The sequence below is a fragment of the Aquarana catesbeiana genome, linkage group LG07 (assembly GCF_042186555.1).
Source record: "Aquarana catesbeiana isolate 2022-GZ linkage group LG07, ASM4218655v1, whole genome shotgun sequence".
Taxonomy (NCBI): Eukaryota; Metazoa; Chordata; class Amphibia; order Anura; family Ranidae; genus Aquarana; species Aquarana catesbeiana.
Window position 1 is genome coordinate 345,667,447 of NC_133330.1, and position 15,965 is coordinate 345,683,411.

At 56.1% G+C, this 15,965-nt stretch overlaps 1 protein-coding gene across 1 annotated transcript; it reads left to right on the top strand.

Moving 5' to 3' along the window:
• Positions 1-10,004: 10,004 nt before the first annotated feature.
• Positions 10,005-14,505, top strand: LOC141102598 (nucleoprotein TPR-like; the record flags this gene model as incomplete). Its single annotated transcript, XM_073591500.1, is given in 4 exon segments — positions 10,005-10,275; positions 11,427-11,531; positions 12,055-12,128; positions 14,409-14,505. Coding segments are annotated over 4 exon segments (427 nt in total), but the record flags the coding sequence as incomplete, so codon positions are not given.
• Positions 14,506-15,965: the final 1,460 nt, after the last annotated feature.

A 15,965-nucleotide genomic window follows, 5' to 3' on the forward strand; every position in this document is an offset into this window, starting at 1 on the left:
GGCTCACCAATTTAAGATACTTATTGATGGTACACGGTGCAATATTAATAGGTTAATATCAGCGCAATTATTATTTTTAATTTTCTTGAACATAGGTACTGCCTGTCTTTCTATGGCTATCCAATCTGGTTTTCCAAATTTGAGGTATATGGTGGATAATTGTGCTAACCATGCGGCCTGGTAGTACCATAGAAGATTTGGGAGACTGAGCCCCCCCTTGTGTGGGAAGATTAAATAGGCTGCGGTGTGAGAGGCGGGGACCTTTCTTGTTCCATATAAATTTAGTAATTTTTCCCTGAAAGGCTTTAAGGTGGTCCCTCCTAATCGGGATAGGGAGGGAGCGGAACAAATGCAGCAGCCTGGGTAGGACAGGTTCTACCTGTCCAAGCTATATTATGAGATTCCCAACTCCTGAGATCTGCTTCTAGTTTCTGGTACATCAGGGGGTGGTTTGCTTGATAAAGACGTTTCACGTTGGCTTTTTTACAGCAGTTATACATGTTTTGGCAATAAAGGATAACTGTTGGATGACACTCCGAGGGCCAACTTCGCCTTTTGTGATTGGTGTTACCTGAGGCTTTGGCAGCCTGCGTGTCTGGGCACCGGGCCTAGCTGGGGGTGCGAGAAGGCGGAAGGGCCAGGCGGAGCCAGGATTGTGAGAAGGGCTGGGCGGAGCCGGGATCGTGAGAAGGGCTGGGCGGAGCCGGGATCGCGAGAAGGGCTGGGCGGAGCCGGGATTGCGACAAGGTGGAAGCGCCTGTAAAGTGTTTCAGAAGCGCCGCAACACGGGTGATTTTAACCCCTTATACGCAACATATCTGCATGTGACTGCGCAGTACAAATAAAGTTTAAAAAAGTGTTGACTAAAAAAGTAAAAAAAGCGCATCCCCTTCTTGCGGCCATATTTCTGATATGATGTGTCATAAGCACAGAATAACAAAGCACGAGAAAATGCACTCAAAATGCAAGTAAACGCATTGGAAGAGCGCATCATCACGTTACAATAACGCACGGTGCCGCGTCTCAGCGCAGATGCCTCAATATATGACTTGTGGAGTGACTCGGCCTGAGACTGATGTCACTAGGAGGAGATTGCTGTGTCAGGGCGCCACCTGGTGGGTGTATGTGGAAGTGTCACCACACAATGTACAGCGCTGTGGAATATGTCGGCGCTATAATAATGTATAATGATAACGTGACTGGAAGTCTTACACAATGAGAGATTCAATGCGATTCACAATGTTTTATTTTGAAGATAAATGGGTCGGATGCTGGGTCCCCCAACAAAGCCTCCAGAGGACAGGGGCAATTGGACTATCTCGGTACATTATAAAGAAGTAAATTCAAATCTATACACAAATATACAGAAAATTAATTGATATAAAATGTATTAATACAATAATAAGAGCATGGTAAAAATCCATGTGTATCACCAGGATAATGATCCCCAAACAGGGACGATCACAGTGGGATAGTTGATCACAGATTGCATCTCAACTAGTTTCGCGGTCTAATGCCGCTTCGTCAGGAGGATATCTGTAATTTGATTGACAAGTGGTCAATAACAATACACTTGACCAAAGTGATCACATTTTAATACCAAAATATCAATACCAATAAATTATAGGGGGGAAGAGAGCTGCTTACCCAAAACCCTGGCATGCACAGGACGTCACCAGAAGGGTCCCCCGCGGTGACTAGGGGGGGGGTTCATAAATCGATGGAACGCTGCTGGGTCAGGGGTATATAAAAAGCAGGCTGCTGCCTGCTTGAGAATGCTCTGGACGCCCGGCCCGGGAATCGTTCGAGCCACTAACTCCACTGTAAGTACATCTTATCGGTATACCGTTTATTAGCAGCCTTTCCCAATGGAGTTGGTAGTCGGGCCGTTTATTTACCTACGGCCGCTGCTTCCTTTTCCCTTCAGGTCACTCTTTTTGGGCAGGACTGTGTGGGTGTTATTGCACCCCTTTAATACTTTTGTTTTCTCCCCTGTGGTGGGAATTTTTGAGGCAATCTGCTGAAATACCGCAAAAAAATAAAAAGTAAAAAAAAATGATATAAGAATATAAATGGAAGCTCAGGGTTCATGAGGTGCCCTATTCATGTTTTTATCCATCTTTTACCCAATAGGTTGGTCCTGAGACAAGGGACTGTTTTCTGCCAAAAGGGGGAAGGTGGGGGGGCGCCTGGCACAGGTGGTGCACTTCTGCCCAGATTCACCCTCCCTTTAGGGGGATGTGCCACAGACAGTGGCATAGTAGGTTACGGTTTTTAGATGGTTTTGTGTGTGTGTTTTTTTTCTTCTCCTCCTCATCAGATGTATCCAGGGTGAGAGAGCTCAGAAGGCCGGGCGAGGGTGAGAGAGCTCAGAAGGCCGGGCGAGGATGAGAGAGCTCAGAAGGCCGGGCGAGGATGAGAGAGCTCAGAAGGCCGGGCGAGGGTGAGAGAGCTCAGAAGGCCGGGCGAGGGTGAGAGAGCTCAGAAGGCCGGGCGAGGATGAGAGAGCTCAGAAGGCCGGGCGAGGATGAGAGAGCTCAGAAGGCCGGGCGAGGGAGAGAGAGCTCAGAAGGCCGGGCGAGGGTGAGAGAGCTCAGAAGGCCGGGCGAGGGTGAGAGAGCTCAGAAGGCCGGGCGAGGATGAGAGAGCTCAGAAGGCCGGGCGAGGATGAGAGAGCTCAGAAGGCCGGGCGAGGATGAGAGATCTCAGAAGGCCGGGCGAGGATGAGAGAGCTCAGAAGGCCGGGCGAGGGTGAGAGAGCTCAGAAGGCCGGGCGAGGGTGAGAGAGCTCAGAAGGCCGGGCGAGGGTGAGAGAGCTCAGAAGGCCGGGCGAGGGTGAGAGAGCTCAGAAGGCCGGGCGAGGGTGAGAGAGCTCAGAAGGCCGGGCGAGGGTGAGAGAGCTCAGAAGGCCGGGCGAGGGTGAGAGAGTTCAGAAGGCCGGGCGAGGGTGAGAGAGCTCAGAAGGCCGGGCGAGGGTGAGAGAGTTCAGAAGGCCGGGCGAGGGTGAGAGAGCTCAGAAGGCCGGGCGAGAGAGCTCAGAAGGCCGGGCGAGGATGAGAGAGCTCAGAAGGCCGGGCGAGGATGAGAGAGCTCAGAAGGCCGGGCGAGGATGAGAGAGCTCAGAAGGCCGGGCGAGGGTGAGAGAGCTCAGAAGGCCGGGCGAGGATGAGAGAGCTCAGAAGGCCGGGCGAGGATGAGAGAGCTCAGAAGGCCGGGCGAGGGTGAGAGAGCTCAGAAGGCAAGAGACGCACTTGGTGGCAGGATCGACCCCTCGTATGCCTCTTTTTCCATACAATCAATGGTTTCCTGCACCTTCACCCCTTCCTAGGGCTAGAGGAGAAACAATGGCTATACACACACAATGTCTCCTAGTACCTACAGAAGTATGAGAAGATCCTGAGGGCCACTTTCTGAAAGATCCAGGGCCCGTGTTATACCACAGCTACTATATATGCCCACAATAGCCATTCCGTTACATTTCTATCTAAAACTTTGGATATCCTGGGGAAGTTTCGGGAAGGTCTATTGGTTACGGGAGGGGATTTTATCATTTCCTTGGACCTCTAGTCTAGACACCTCCTCGGGGAAAACCTTCGTGTCTCATAAGGCATTAGGATGATAGGCGTCTTCCCTCTCTGCATTTGGAGGGTTCAGCAGGAGCAGGACAGGGATTTCAGTTATTACTCCAAAATACACAATGTATGTGAAAAAGAAAAGGCGATACCATATGTGGGAGAGGAGAACGCTGAGCGCCCCGATTATGGTACAAAAATGGAAAAGATTTCCCTATGGGGTTTTGTATCCACAGCCGTTAGTGGTAAATATAACTATAATTGTGATTGAATATGTTGGAATCATTATACATTGTTTCATTTTTAATGTACTCATTCATATATTGTATTTTCTAGAACTGTGTACTTTTTTCCCCGTAGAAGAAGACCACTACTACATATGGACGAAACGCGTAGGGGCTGTTCTAGTATGATTATATATGCATATCATACTATGTTTTAAATGTTTACTTTACGGCTGTATCACCATGTATGTTTGTTAGCCTCATTCACAGAGCTCACGTTTTAACAGATATTTGTATCTTCTATTTTTGTAATAAATATATTTTTACAATTTATTTTGAATTCTTTGCTGCAATACAAAAACCCCCCTTAGGGAAATCTTTTCCATTTTATTACACAAGGTATATTTAAGGATCGATATGTTGTTGATCGATCAATATTATCTGAATTATCCATCAACTATGGAGTCGATCACCATGTCAGACCATGCTCCAATAAGTTCAATGATATGTCCGGCATCGATCGGACGCCTGGAAAGAACATGGTGATTGAATGAATCTATTTTGGATGATAAACAGAGGGGGAGGGGGGGATGGGGGTTTATGTTAATGAAAAGATTTCTATAGATATTTTGTGTATTTCTATGTTGGAATTTGTCTTAAAGAAAAAGAGATTATAAAAAAAATAAATAGATTTTATGTAAATAATTCCATCAATGTCGCTTAATGGGAACTCCGCCTTTCTGACTGTCTGTTATAATACACTTCTGTGCGCCCCCCACCCCCCTGTCAGCGCCCCCCCCCCCCCGGACTAGGGGGGTATTCTGGTACAGGGCAAAGCATGCCGCTCTTTTCCTCTGTTTAGTGTTTTAATTAAAAGTGTCCAACATGCTGGAAAATCTCCAGGAATCTGTTCACCGATTTCTCAGCTGAATCCTGAGAACGCCTTCATCTTCTTCTCTCTCCAGAAGTACAGCACCATCTTTACTCCGCTATCCTCCAGGGTCACCATCTACTTCCTGAACCAAGATGGCGGCTCAGAGGTGGCAATCCTGGTGCCTGTACAGTGCCCCCATGATGGAGGGGGAGGGGGATGTACCACTGTGATGGAAGGGGGAGCGGTGGACCCTTATAATGGGGGAGGGGATTGTTACATGTGTGGACCTCCATGATGGAGGGGGAGGAAGGACTCTCATGGTAAAGGGGGGAGTGAGAGGGAGGACCCCCATGGTGTAGAGGGGGAGGTAGGACCCCCATGGTGTAGGAGGGGAGGGAGAACCCCCATGGTGTATGGGGGGAGGGAGAACCCCCATGGTGTATGGGGGGAGGGAGAACCCCCATGGTGTAGGGGGGAGGGAGGACCCCCATGGTGTAGGGGGGAGGGAGGACCCCCATGGTGTACTGGGGGAGGGAGGACCCCCATGGTGTAGGAGGGGAGGGAGAACCCCCATGGTGTACGGGGAGAGGGAGGACCCCCATGGTGTGGGGGGGAGGGAGGACCCCCATGGTGTAGAGGGGGAGGGAGGACCCCCATGGTGTAGGAGGGGAGGGAGAACCCCCATGGTGTACGGGGAGAGGGAGGACCCCCATGGTGTAGAGGGGGAGGGAGGACCCCCATGGTGTAGAGGGGGAGGGAGGACCCCCATGGTGTAGAGGGGGAGGGGAGGACCCCCATGGTGTAGGGGGGGAGGGAGGACCCCCATGGTGTAGGGGGGAGGGAGGACCCCCATGGTGTAGAGGGGGAGGGAGAACCCCCATGGTGTACGGGGGGAGGGAGGACCCCCATGGTGTAGGGGAGAGGGAGGACCCCCATGGTGTACGGGGGGAAGAAGGACCCCCATGGTGTACGGGGGGGGAGGGAGGACCCCCGTGGAGGACCCCCATGGTGTACGGGGGGAAGAAGGACCCCCATGGTGTACGGGGGGAGGGAGGACCCCCATGGTGTACGGGGGGAGGGAGGACCCCCATGGTGTAGGAGGGGAGGGAGGACCCCCATGGTGTACGGGGGGAGGGAGGAACCCCATGGTGTACGGGGGGAGGGAGGACCCCCATGGTGTACGGGGGGAAGAAGGACCCCCATGGTGTACGGGGGGGAGGGAGGACCCCCGTGGAGGACCCCCATGGTGTACGGGGGGAAGAAGGACCCCCATGGTGTACGGGGGGGAGGGAGGACCCCCGTGGTGTAGGAGGGGAGGGAGGACCCCCGTGGTGTACGGGGGGGGAGGGAGGACCCCCGTGGTGTACGGGGGGGGAGGGAGGACCCCCGTGGTGTAGAGGGGGGGAGGGAGGACCCCCGTGGTGTAGAAGGGGGGGAGAGAGGACCCCCGTGGTGTAGAGGGGGGAGGGAGGACCCCCGTGGTGTAGGGGGGGAGGGAGGACCCCCATGGTGTAGAGGGGGGGGAGGACCCACATGGTGTAGGGGGGGAGGGAGGACCCCCATGGTGTACGGGGGGAGGGAGGACCCCCATGGTGTAGAGGGGGAGGGGGGACCCCCATGGTGTAGAGGGGGAGGGGGGACCCCCCATGGTGTAGAGGGGGAGGGAGGACCCCCATGGTGTAGAGGGGGAGGGGGGACCCCCATGGTGTAGAGGGGGGGGAGGGAGGACCCCCATGGTGTAGAGGGGGGGGGGAGGACCCCCATGGTGTAGAGGGGGGGGAGGGAGGACCCCCATGGTGTAGAGGGGGAGGGGGGACCCCCATGGTGTAGAGGGGGGGGAGGGAGGACCCCCATGGTGTAGAGGGGGGGGAGGGAGGACCCCCATGGTGTAGAGGGGGAGGGGGGACCCCCATGGTGTAGAGGGGGAGGGAGGACCCCCATGGTGTAGAGGGGGAGGGAGGACCCCCATGGTGTAGAGGGGGGGGAGGGAGGACCCCCATGGTGTAGAGGGGGGGGAGGGAGGACCCCCCTGGTGTAGAGAGGGAGGGGGGACCCCCATGGTGTAGAGTGGGGGGGGGAGAGAGGACCCCCATGGTGTAGGGGGGAGGGAGGACCCCCATGGTGTAGAGGGGGGGAGGGAGGACCCCCATGGTGTAGAGGGGGGGGAGGGAGGACCCCCAGGGTGTAGAGGGGGGGGGAGGGAGGACCCCCATGGTGTAGAGGGGGGGGAGGGAGGACCCCCATGGTGTAGAGGGGGGGAGGACCCCCATGGTGTAGAGGGGGGGGGAGAGAGGACCCCCATGGTGTAGAGGGGGGGAGGACCCCCATGGTGTAGAGGGGGAGGGGGGACCCCCATGGTGTAGAGGGGGGGGAGAGGACCCCCATGGTGTAGAGGGGGGGAGGGAGGACCCCCATGGTGTAGAGGGGGAGGGGGGACCCCCATGGTGTAGAGGGGGGGGAGGGAGGACCCCCATGGTGTAGGGGGGGGAGAGAGGACCCCCATGGTGTAGAGTGGGGGGGGAGGGAGGACCCCCATGGTGTAGGGGGGAGGGAGGACCCCCATGGTGTAGAGGGGGAGGGGGGACCCCCATGGTGTAGAGGGGGAGGGAGGACCCCCATGGTGTAGAGGGGGGGGGAGAGAGGACCCCCATGGTGTAGAGGGGGGGGGAGGACCCCCATGGTGTAGAGGGGGAGGGAGGACCCCCATGGTGTAGAGGGGGACCCCCATGGTGTAGAGGGGGGGGAGAGGACCCCCATGGTGTAGAGGGGGGGGGAGAGGACCCCCATGGTGTAGGGGGGGGGAGGGAGGACCCCCATGGTGTAGAGGGGGGGAGGGAGGACCCCCATGGTGTAGGGGGGGGGAGAGAGGACCCCCATGGTGTAGAGTGGGGGGGGAGGGAGGACCCCCATGGTGTAGGGGGGAGGGAGGGAGGACCCCCATGGTGTAGGGGGGAGGGAGGACCCCCATGGTGTAGAGGGGGGGGGGAGGGAGGACCCCCATGGTGTAGAGTGGGGGGGGAGGGAGGACCCCCATGTTGTAGGGGGGAGGGAGGACCCCCATGGTGTAGAGTGGGGGGGGGAGAGAGGACCCCCATGGTGTAGAGGGGGGGAGGGAGGACCCCCATGGTGTAGAGGGGGGGGAGGGAGGACCCCCATGGTGTAGGGGGGAGGGAGGACCCCCATGGTGTAGAGGGGGAGGGAGAACCCCCATGGTGTAGAGGGGGAGGGAGGACCCCCATGGTGTAGAGGGGGAGGGAGGGACCCCCATGGAGGACCCCCATGGTGTACGGGGGGAAGAAGGACCCCCATGGTGTACGGGGGGGGAGGGAGGACCCCCGTGGAGGACCCCCATGGTGTACGGGGGGAAGAAGGACCCCCATGGTGTACGGGGGGAGGGAGGAACCCCATGGTGTACGGGGGGAGGGAGGAACCCCATGGTGTACGGGGGGGAGGGAGGAACCCCATGGTGTACGGGGGGAGGGAGGACCCCCATGGTGTACGGGGGGGGAGGGAGGACCCCCGTGGAGGACCCCCATGGTGTACGGGGGGAAGAAGGACCCCCATGGTGTACGGGGGGGAGGGAGGACCCCCGTGGTGTAGGAGGGGAGGGGAGGACCCCCGTGGTGTACGGGGGGGGAGGGAGGACCCCCGTGGTGTAGAGGGGGGGAGGGAGGACCCCCGTGGTGTAGAAGGGGGGGAGAGAGGACCCCCGTGGTGTAGAGGGGGGGAGGGAGGACCCCCGTGGTGTAGGGGGGGAGGAGGACCCCCATGGTGTAGAGGGGGGGGGAGGACCCACATGGTGTAGAGGGGGGGGGAGGACCCACATGGTGTAGGGGGGGAGGGAGGACCCCATGGTGTAGAGGGGGAGGGAGGACCCCCATGGTGTAGAGGGGGAGGGGGGACCCCCATGGTGTAGAGGGGGAGGGGGGACCCCCATGGTGTAGAGGGGGAGGGAGGACCCCCATGGTGTAGAGGGGGAGGGGGGACCCCCATGGTGTAGAGGGGGGGGAGAGAGGACCCCCATGGTGTAGAGGGGGGGGGAGGACCCCCATGGTGTAGAGGGGGGGGAGGGAGGACCCCCATGGTGTAGAGGGGGAGGGAGGACCCCCATGGTGTAGAGGGGGAGGGGGGACCCCCATGGTGTAGAGGGGGAGGGGGGGACCCCCATGGTGTAGAGGGGGGGAGAGGACCCCCATGGTGTAGAGGGGGGGAGGGAGGACCCCCATGGTGTAGAGGGGGAGGGGGGACCCCCATGGTGTAGAGGGGGGGGGAGGGAGGACCCCCATGGTGTAGAGGGGGAGGGAGGACCCCCATGGTGTAGGGGGGGGGGAGGGAGGACCCCCATGGTGTAGAGGGGGGGGAGGGAGGACCCCCATGGTGTAGAGTGGGGGGGGGGGGGGAGAGGACCCCCATGGTGTAGGGGGGAGGGAGGACCCCCATGGTGTAGGGGGGGGGAGGAGGACCCCCATGGTGTAGGGGGGGGGAGGGAGGAACCCCATGGTGTAGAGGGGGAGGGAGAACCCCCATGGTGTACGGGGGGAGGGAGGACCCCCATGGTGTAGGGGAGAGGGAGGACCCCCATGGAGGACCCCCATGGTGTACGGGGGGAAGAAGGACCCCCATGGTGTACGGGTTGGGGAGGACCCCCGTGGAGGACCCCCATGGTGTACGGGGGGAAGTAGGACCCCCATGGTGTACGGGGGGGAGGGAGGACCCCCGTGGAGGACCCCCATGGTGTACGGGGGGAAGAAGGACCCCCATGGTGTACGGGGGGAGGGAGGACCCCCATGGTGTACGGGGGGAGGGAGGACCCCCATGGTGTACGGGGGGAAGAAGGACCCCCATGGTGTACGGGGGGGGAGGGAGGACCCCCGTGGTGTAGGAGGGGAGGGAGGACCCCCGTGGTGTACGGGGGGGGGAGGGAGGACCCCCGTGGTGTAGAGGGGGGGGAGGGAGGACCCCCGTGGTGTAGATGGTGTAGAGGGGGGGAGGACCCCCATGGTGTAGAGGGGGGGAGGACCCCCATGGTGTAGAGGGGGGGAGGGAGGACCCCCATGGTGTAGAGTGGGGGGGGAGGGAGGACCCCCATGGTGTGGGGGGGGGGGAGAGTTTTATTTTAAACCGCGCTCTCTCTCTTCTGATTGGCTCGGCAGAATTCTTTCTAGACCGCGCTCTCAGTTCTGATTGGCTCCATAGGGCGGAGCGAGCTGTGTTGTTCTCTCTCCTGATTGGTCGGGTTTTTCGGGGGCGGACTGCAGAGACTGTGCCTTTTAGGGGCGTGGTCTGACCGGAATTGGACCTCCTGCAGGGCGGAGCCTGGCCGGACAGAGAGTGGGATTGTGGGAAGTCTATTAGCGGAAGCGGAAGTGAAGTCACGGTACACGTGACCTGTGTCCCCGCCCCCTCGTACTTGTGTTGTGTGGGGCTCGGTTGGCGGGTCGGTGAGGGGAGAAGATGGCGGCTGTTCTGCAGCAAGTTCTGGAGAAGGCGGAGATGGCCAAACTACCCAAATCCGTCCACAGCAAGCTGGAGAGATTCCTGTCCGAGCAACAGGCCGAGATAGACGCCATGAAGTCCCGGCATGAGAAGTACAAAGTGGACTCCGGTATGAGAGAGAGAGAGAGAGAGAGAGACCCCCACTGTACAGGACACCGCTGTGATAATGGGGTCCCCCTCCCCCCCCCCCCCCCCCCCCGAAGGGCCGCCTGTCACCGGGGTCCCCCTCCCCCCCCCCGAAGGGCCGCCTGTCACCGGGGTCCCCCCCTCCCCCCCCCCCGAAGGGCCGCCTGTCACCGGGGTCCCCCCTCCCCCCCCCCCCCCCCGAAGGGCCGCCTGTCACCGGGGTCCCCCCCTCCCCCCCCCCCCCGAAGGGCCGCCTGTCACCGGGGTCCCCCCTCCCCCCCCCCCCGAAGGGCCGCCTGTCACCGGGTTCCCCCCTCCCCCCCCCCCGAAGGGCCGCCTGTCACCGGGGTCCCCCTCCCCTCCCCCCCCGAAGGGCCGCCTGTCACCGGGGTCCCCCCTCCCCCCCCGAAGGGCCGCCTGTCACCGGGGGTCCCCCCCTCCCCCCCCCCCGAAGGGCCGCCTGTCACCGGGGTCCCCCCTCCCCCCCCCCGAAGGGCCGCCTGTCACCGGGGTCCCCCCTCCCCCCCCCCGAAGGGCCGCCTGTCACCGGGGTCCCCCCCTCCCCCCCCCCGAAGGGCCGCCTGTCACCGGGGTCCCCCCTCCCCCCCGAAGGGCCGCCTGTCACCGGGGTCCCCCCTCCCCCCCCCGAAGGGCCGCCTGTCACCGGGGTCCCCCCTCCCCCGAAGGGCCGCCTGTCACCGGGGTCCCCCCCCCCCCCCCCGAAGGGCCGCCTGTCACCGGGGTCCCCCTCCCCTCCCCCCCGAAGGGCCGCCTGTCACCGGGGTCCCCCTCCCCCCCCCCGAAGGGCCGCCTGTCACCGGGGTCCCCCTCCCCCCCCGAAGGGCCGCCTGTCACCGGGGTCCCCCTCCCCTCCCCCCCGAAGGGCCGCCTGTCACCGGGGTCCCCCTCCCCCCCGCCTGTCACCGGGCCCCCCCTCCCGTAGGGCCGCTTGTCACTGGGGATTTATATTGGGGGGGGCTTTAAAAATATTTCTCTTAGATAAATTTTTTTTTTTTTTGCATCTTAACGTCATTGCTGTCACAAGTCCCCCTGTGATGGTATGGTGACAGAGAAGGTTCACTATGACCTCACAGGTGTTTTCTCTCTGCTGATCTCGTCTCCTCCTCTTCCCAGAACAACAATACTTCGATATCGAGAGACGTCTCACCCAGAGCCAGGAGCGCCTCGTCTCCGAGTCCCAGGAGTGTCAGAACCTACAGGAGCAGCTCAATAAGAAAAGTAAGTCTCCTCCTCCTCGTCTCCTCCTCCTCGTCTCCTCCTCCTCGTCTCCTCCTCCTCCTCCTCGTCTCCTCCTCCTCCTCCTCGTCTCCTCCTCCTCCTCGTCTCCTCCTCCTCCTCCTCGTCTCCTCCTCCTCCTCCTCGTCTCCTCCTCCTCCGCGTCTCCTCCTCCTCCGCGTCTCCTCCTCCTCCTCGGTCTCCTCCTCCTCGTCTCCTCCTCCTCCTCCTCGTCTCCTCCTCCTCCTCCTCGTCTCCTCCTCCACCTCCTCTCCTCCTCGTCTCCTCCTCCTCCTCCTCGTCTCCTCCTCCTCCTCCTCGTCTCCTCCTCCTCCTCGTCTCCTCCTCCTCCTCCTCGTCTCCTCCTCCTCCTCCGCGTCTCCTCCTCCTCCTCCGCGTCTCCTCCTCCTCCTCCGCGTCTCCTCCTCCTCCGCGTCTCCTCCTCCTCCGCGTCTCGTCCATCTTCGCTGCATTATTCATCACTCAGGAAATCATTCCTATAACTGATACATTGTTTGTTTTTCAGTTGAGGAGCAGAAAGAAATCAGTGAGAAGATGAGAGACATGGAGACCTCCAATCATCGGCTTTTGGCCTTACAGGTAATTTGTAACATTGAATTGCTGGAATTCTTCTTTCCATATAACAGCTTTACCAATCCTTATAGAGGAGCTCCCACCACCTGCGAAAAAATAAATGTCAGCAGCTACAAAAAACAAAACAATCGCTCACCTGCCCCACGATCCAGCGGTGTGATCACCCCGGTCGGTCTCACCCGCTGTCTTCGCTCCCCGGCATCTCTGCTATGGGCACCCGGCTGTGGCAGCTTCTTCACAGCCAGGTGCCCGCTGAGCATCATGAGTGGTGGATGCCGTCTTCTAGAACCTGTCAGTGTCCCAGAAGACTGCAGGGGGGAGGGAGGAGAACTTCCTTGTCCACGGCGCTCAGAACGGAAGTGGTAAGCTGGTACCCCCAGCTCTGCTTTAACCCTTTCCTGCCAACATAACACATAGGAGTCCCCACTGCACTGGGGTTTTTTTTCTGTAGGGCCACATTTATATGCGTACCTCCCTTTGTGCTGGGAGTGTTCCACACAGAGACCGGGGTCTCACTGAGAGCCTCAGGACCCGGAACTGTCGGTTTCAGGTCAGCTGATCGCTGTGATAGCATCTGATTTGCTGTCACAATGAACACTGTGAGCCCGCCCCTGTGTTTACTGCCTTTTCTGAATGAAAGTAAAGACGCATTGTATTCTTATATACATTATCATACATTGTATCATCTTTTTGTAAGACGATACAATGTAATACAATGGAAATGTAAACCAAAGTTTGTAAAACAAAAAAAGTCAAGGTTTGCTGGGGTTAGTGTTGGGGTTGGTGTTGGGGTTGGTGTTGGGTTCAAAGGTCGCGGTCAGCAGAATTTCCCCGGCTGTTGGATTGGATGAGGGCTCGGGTAAATAAAAGGAGGGGCGACGGGGGATGCTGACACCTAAACACTAATTAAAAAAAATTAAATATATATAATTTTTTTTATTGGTATCTGTTTTATGTAGCATAAAAAATATGCACAATGGACACGATTGTTTCTGGGCTGTACTCCGAGTACAGACAACATCGAACACCCGCACATGTGGTATCACCGCGTTCATCAGGATCAGGAGAATTTTATTTTGGGTTGTTCTTTGGTGTTAAAGTGGCTGTAAAGCCTAAACATTTTTTACCTTCATGCATTCCTTGCATGAAGGTAAAAAAAATGTTTAGGTGTCAGCATCCCCCACCCCCCCCCCCTCACCCCTCCTTTTATTTACCTGTGCCCTCATCTGATCCTGCACCCGGGGACGTCTGCAGCTCTTCTCTCTCTGGCTTTGTTGGGGCATCGGGAGCCATTGGCAACCCAGTGCTGTCAGTCAAAGCCAGTGAGGCGGGGGGCAGGACCGAGTCCCATTGTCTGTTTTAATAGAGGCAGGGCTTTGGTGCAAGCTCGCATTAGTGCCCCCTGTGGGAAGCAGTTTCCCATTGGGGCACTGGACAGAGGGGAGGGGCCAGAAGCGCTGGCGAGGGTCTCTAAAAGGGGAGGCTCGCGGCCACTCTTTGCAATTCCATTGCACAGAGTAGGCAAGTATGTTTGTTATTAAAAAAAAAAAAAAAAAAAACGACTTGCAGGTAAAAAATAAAAATGTGCGTTTATTATTTTTTGTTGCAGGAGCCTGTAAAACATTGCACTAGTGATCAGCAGATCCATGGTGTCATGCAGATCTGTCAGTGTATCGGCTTGCTTGTACTGATATATTCTGACATTAAGACTCAGTGAACGATCACAGAGCTCACATCACCAAAGGCTGTCAGTTAGTGTCAGATTTTTCGCCGCACTATCACAGTCCCATTATAAGTCGCTAATCACCGCCATTGTTGTAAAAAAAAAAATGTATAGAACTCCAGTATATATCCCATAATTTGTAGATGCTATATCATTCAAACAAACCAATCGATATACACTTATTAGGATTTTCTTTGCCAAAGACATGTAGCAAAATATATTTTGGCCAAAAGTTTGAAGGAATGTGTTTTTTGTTTTTTTTTTTTGTTTTTTTTTTATTGGTGGTTTTATAGCAGAAAGTAAGAAAAAATATATAAATATAAAATTTTTCATTTTTTAAAATGTATTTTTATTTTTTGTGTATATTGCAAAAAATAAACTAGTGGTGATCAAATTCCACCAAAAGAAAGCTCAATTTGTGTTGCATGACCGTGCAATTACCAGTTCAAGTAGCGCAGTTCTGGATATGGTTATGAAGGGGGTAAAACCTTCCGGGGCTCAAATGATTGGTTACTGTGAATCAGTTGTATGGTTTATAATCTTTCCTGTAATTCTATTTGCAGAGTCAGCTGACTAGAAATAAAGATTCGATGGATGCCGAGAAGAGGGATTTAGTTCGGACGAACGACCGTAAAGCACAGGAGCTCGAACATCTCAATGGTGAGATGTGTGTTTTTTTTGTTTTCTTTGATTTTCGTACTTGTGTTTGGTATATCTCATCCCTGATTTAATAATTTTTATCTGGATAAAACCCATCAATATGGAAACTGACATCGTAAAGAGCTTCTAAAAGGTAGTTCATTTTTATTTTTTTTATTTTAATGCATTCTCTGCGTTAAGTTAAAAATCCTGTGTGCAGCTCCCCCATCCAAACACTACACTCAGGTTTGAGCCCACACAAATGCCCTCAGAAGCAAGCAGTTTGCTGCGGGGGGCACTTGGCGGGGGGAGAAGAGCCGGGAGTGCGCCGGCATGGGACCCCCAGAAGAGGAGAATCAGGGCTGTTTTGTGCAAAACCATTACACAAAGCAGGTAAGTATAACATGTTCATTAACCGCTTCCTGCCTGCCCGATGTCATATGACGACGTTGGGTTTGAGCGGTGATATGTGAATGACGGTGCAGTCACAGACATCGTTCTGATATCTTCTTTTCCAGCTGGCGATTCCCTTCACCATAAGAACGATCATAGAAGCTGTTCAGCTGCTTGATCTTTCTTACAGACGGGAGGGGGGAAGGGAGGCCCCTCCCACCGCCCTCCAGTGCTTCTCCCAGCTCGCTCTTGCCATTGCGGAACTGGAGAAGGAACCTCCCGGCGCTGGATGCTGACCATAGAGATTTCCGGCGGGCCAGATGGTCCCTGGAGTGTCTTTATGATCGTCCGGAGGCCGGGAGTGATGTCATAATTTGAAAAAATGCCTCTGCCTCGGCTGGCAAGCCAGGATTCATTGTGTTTTTTTTTTTTTTTTTTTTCAGGCTTCCCAGCCTAGAGGTGAGATCTGGAGACTTTTTAGACCTCAGATCTCACTTTAAAGAGGACCTGTCGCTATTCCTATTACAGGGGATGTTTATATTCCTTGAAATAGGAAAAAAAGTGATTCCAAAAAAAAAAAAAACGTAAAAAAAGCATCAAACTAGAAAAGAGTAAAATTAACAAAAAAAAAAAAAAAAAATACATTTAAAGCGCCACTGTGCTCGCTCGCAGAAGCGAACACGTACGTAAGTCGCACACATGTGAGGTGTCGCCACGAGCGTTAGAGCGAGAGCAATAATTATAGCTCTAGACCACCTCTAACTCAAAACATGTAACCTGTAAGAATTTTTAAAGTGTTCCCTATGGTGAGTAAGTACCAAAGTCTGGCGCCATTCCACGAGCGCGTGCAATTTTGAAGTGTGACATGTTAGGTGTTTACTCAGTGTAACTTCTTTCACATTATGCAAAAAAAGGATTTACTTTTCTGTGTGTTTTTTTTTTTTTTTTTTTTCTTGTTTTTGTTTTTTAATGCATGAAATTTCTTTTTTTTTTTCCCCCCAAAAAATGTGTTTGAGAAATTGCTGCGCAAATACCATGCGAGATAAAAAGTTGCAATGACCGCCATTTTATTCTCTAGGGTCTCTGCT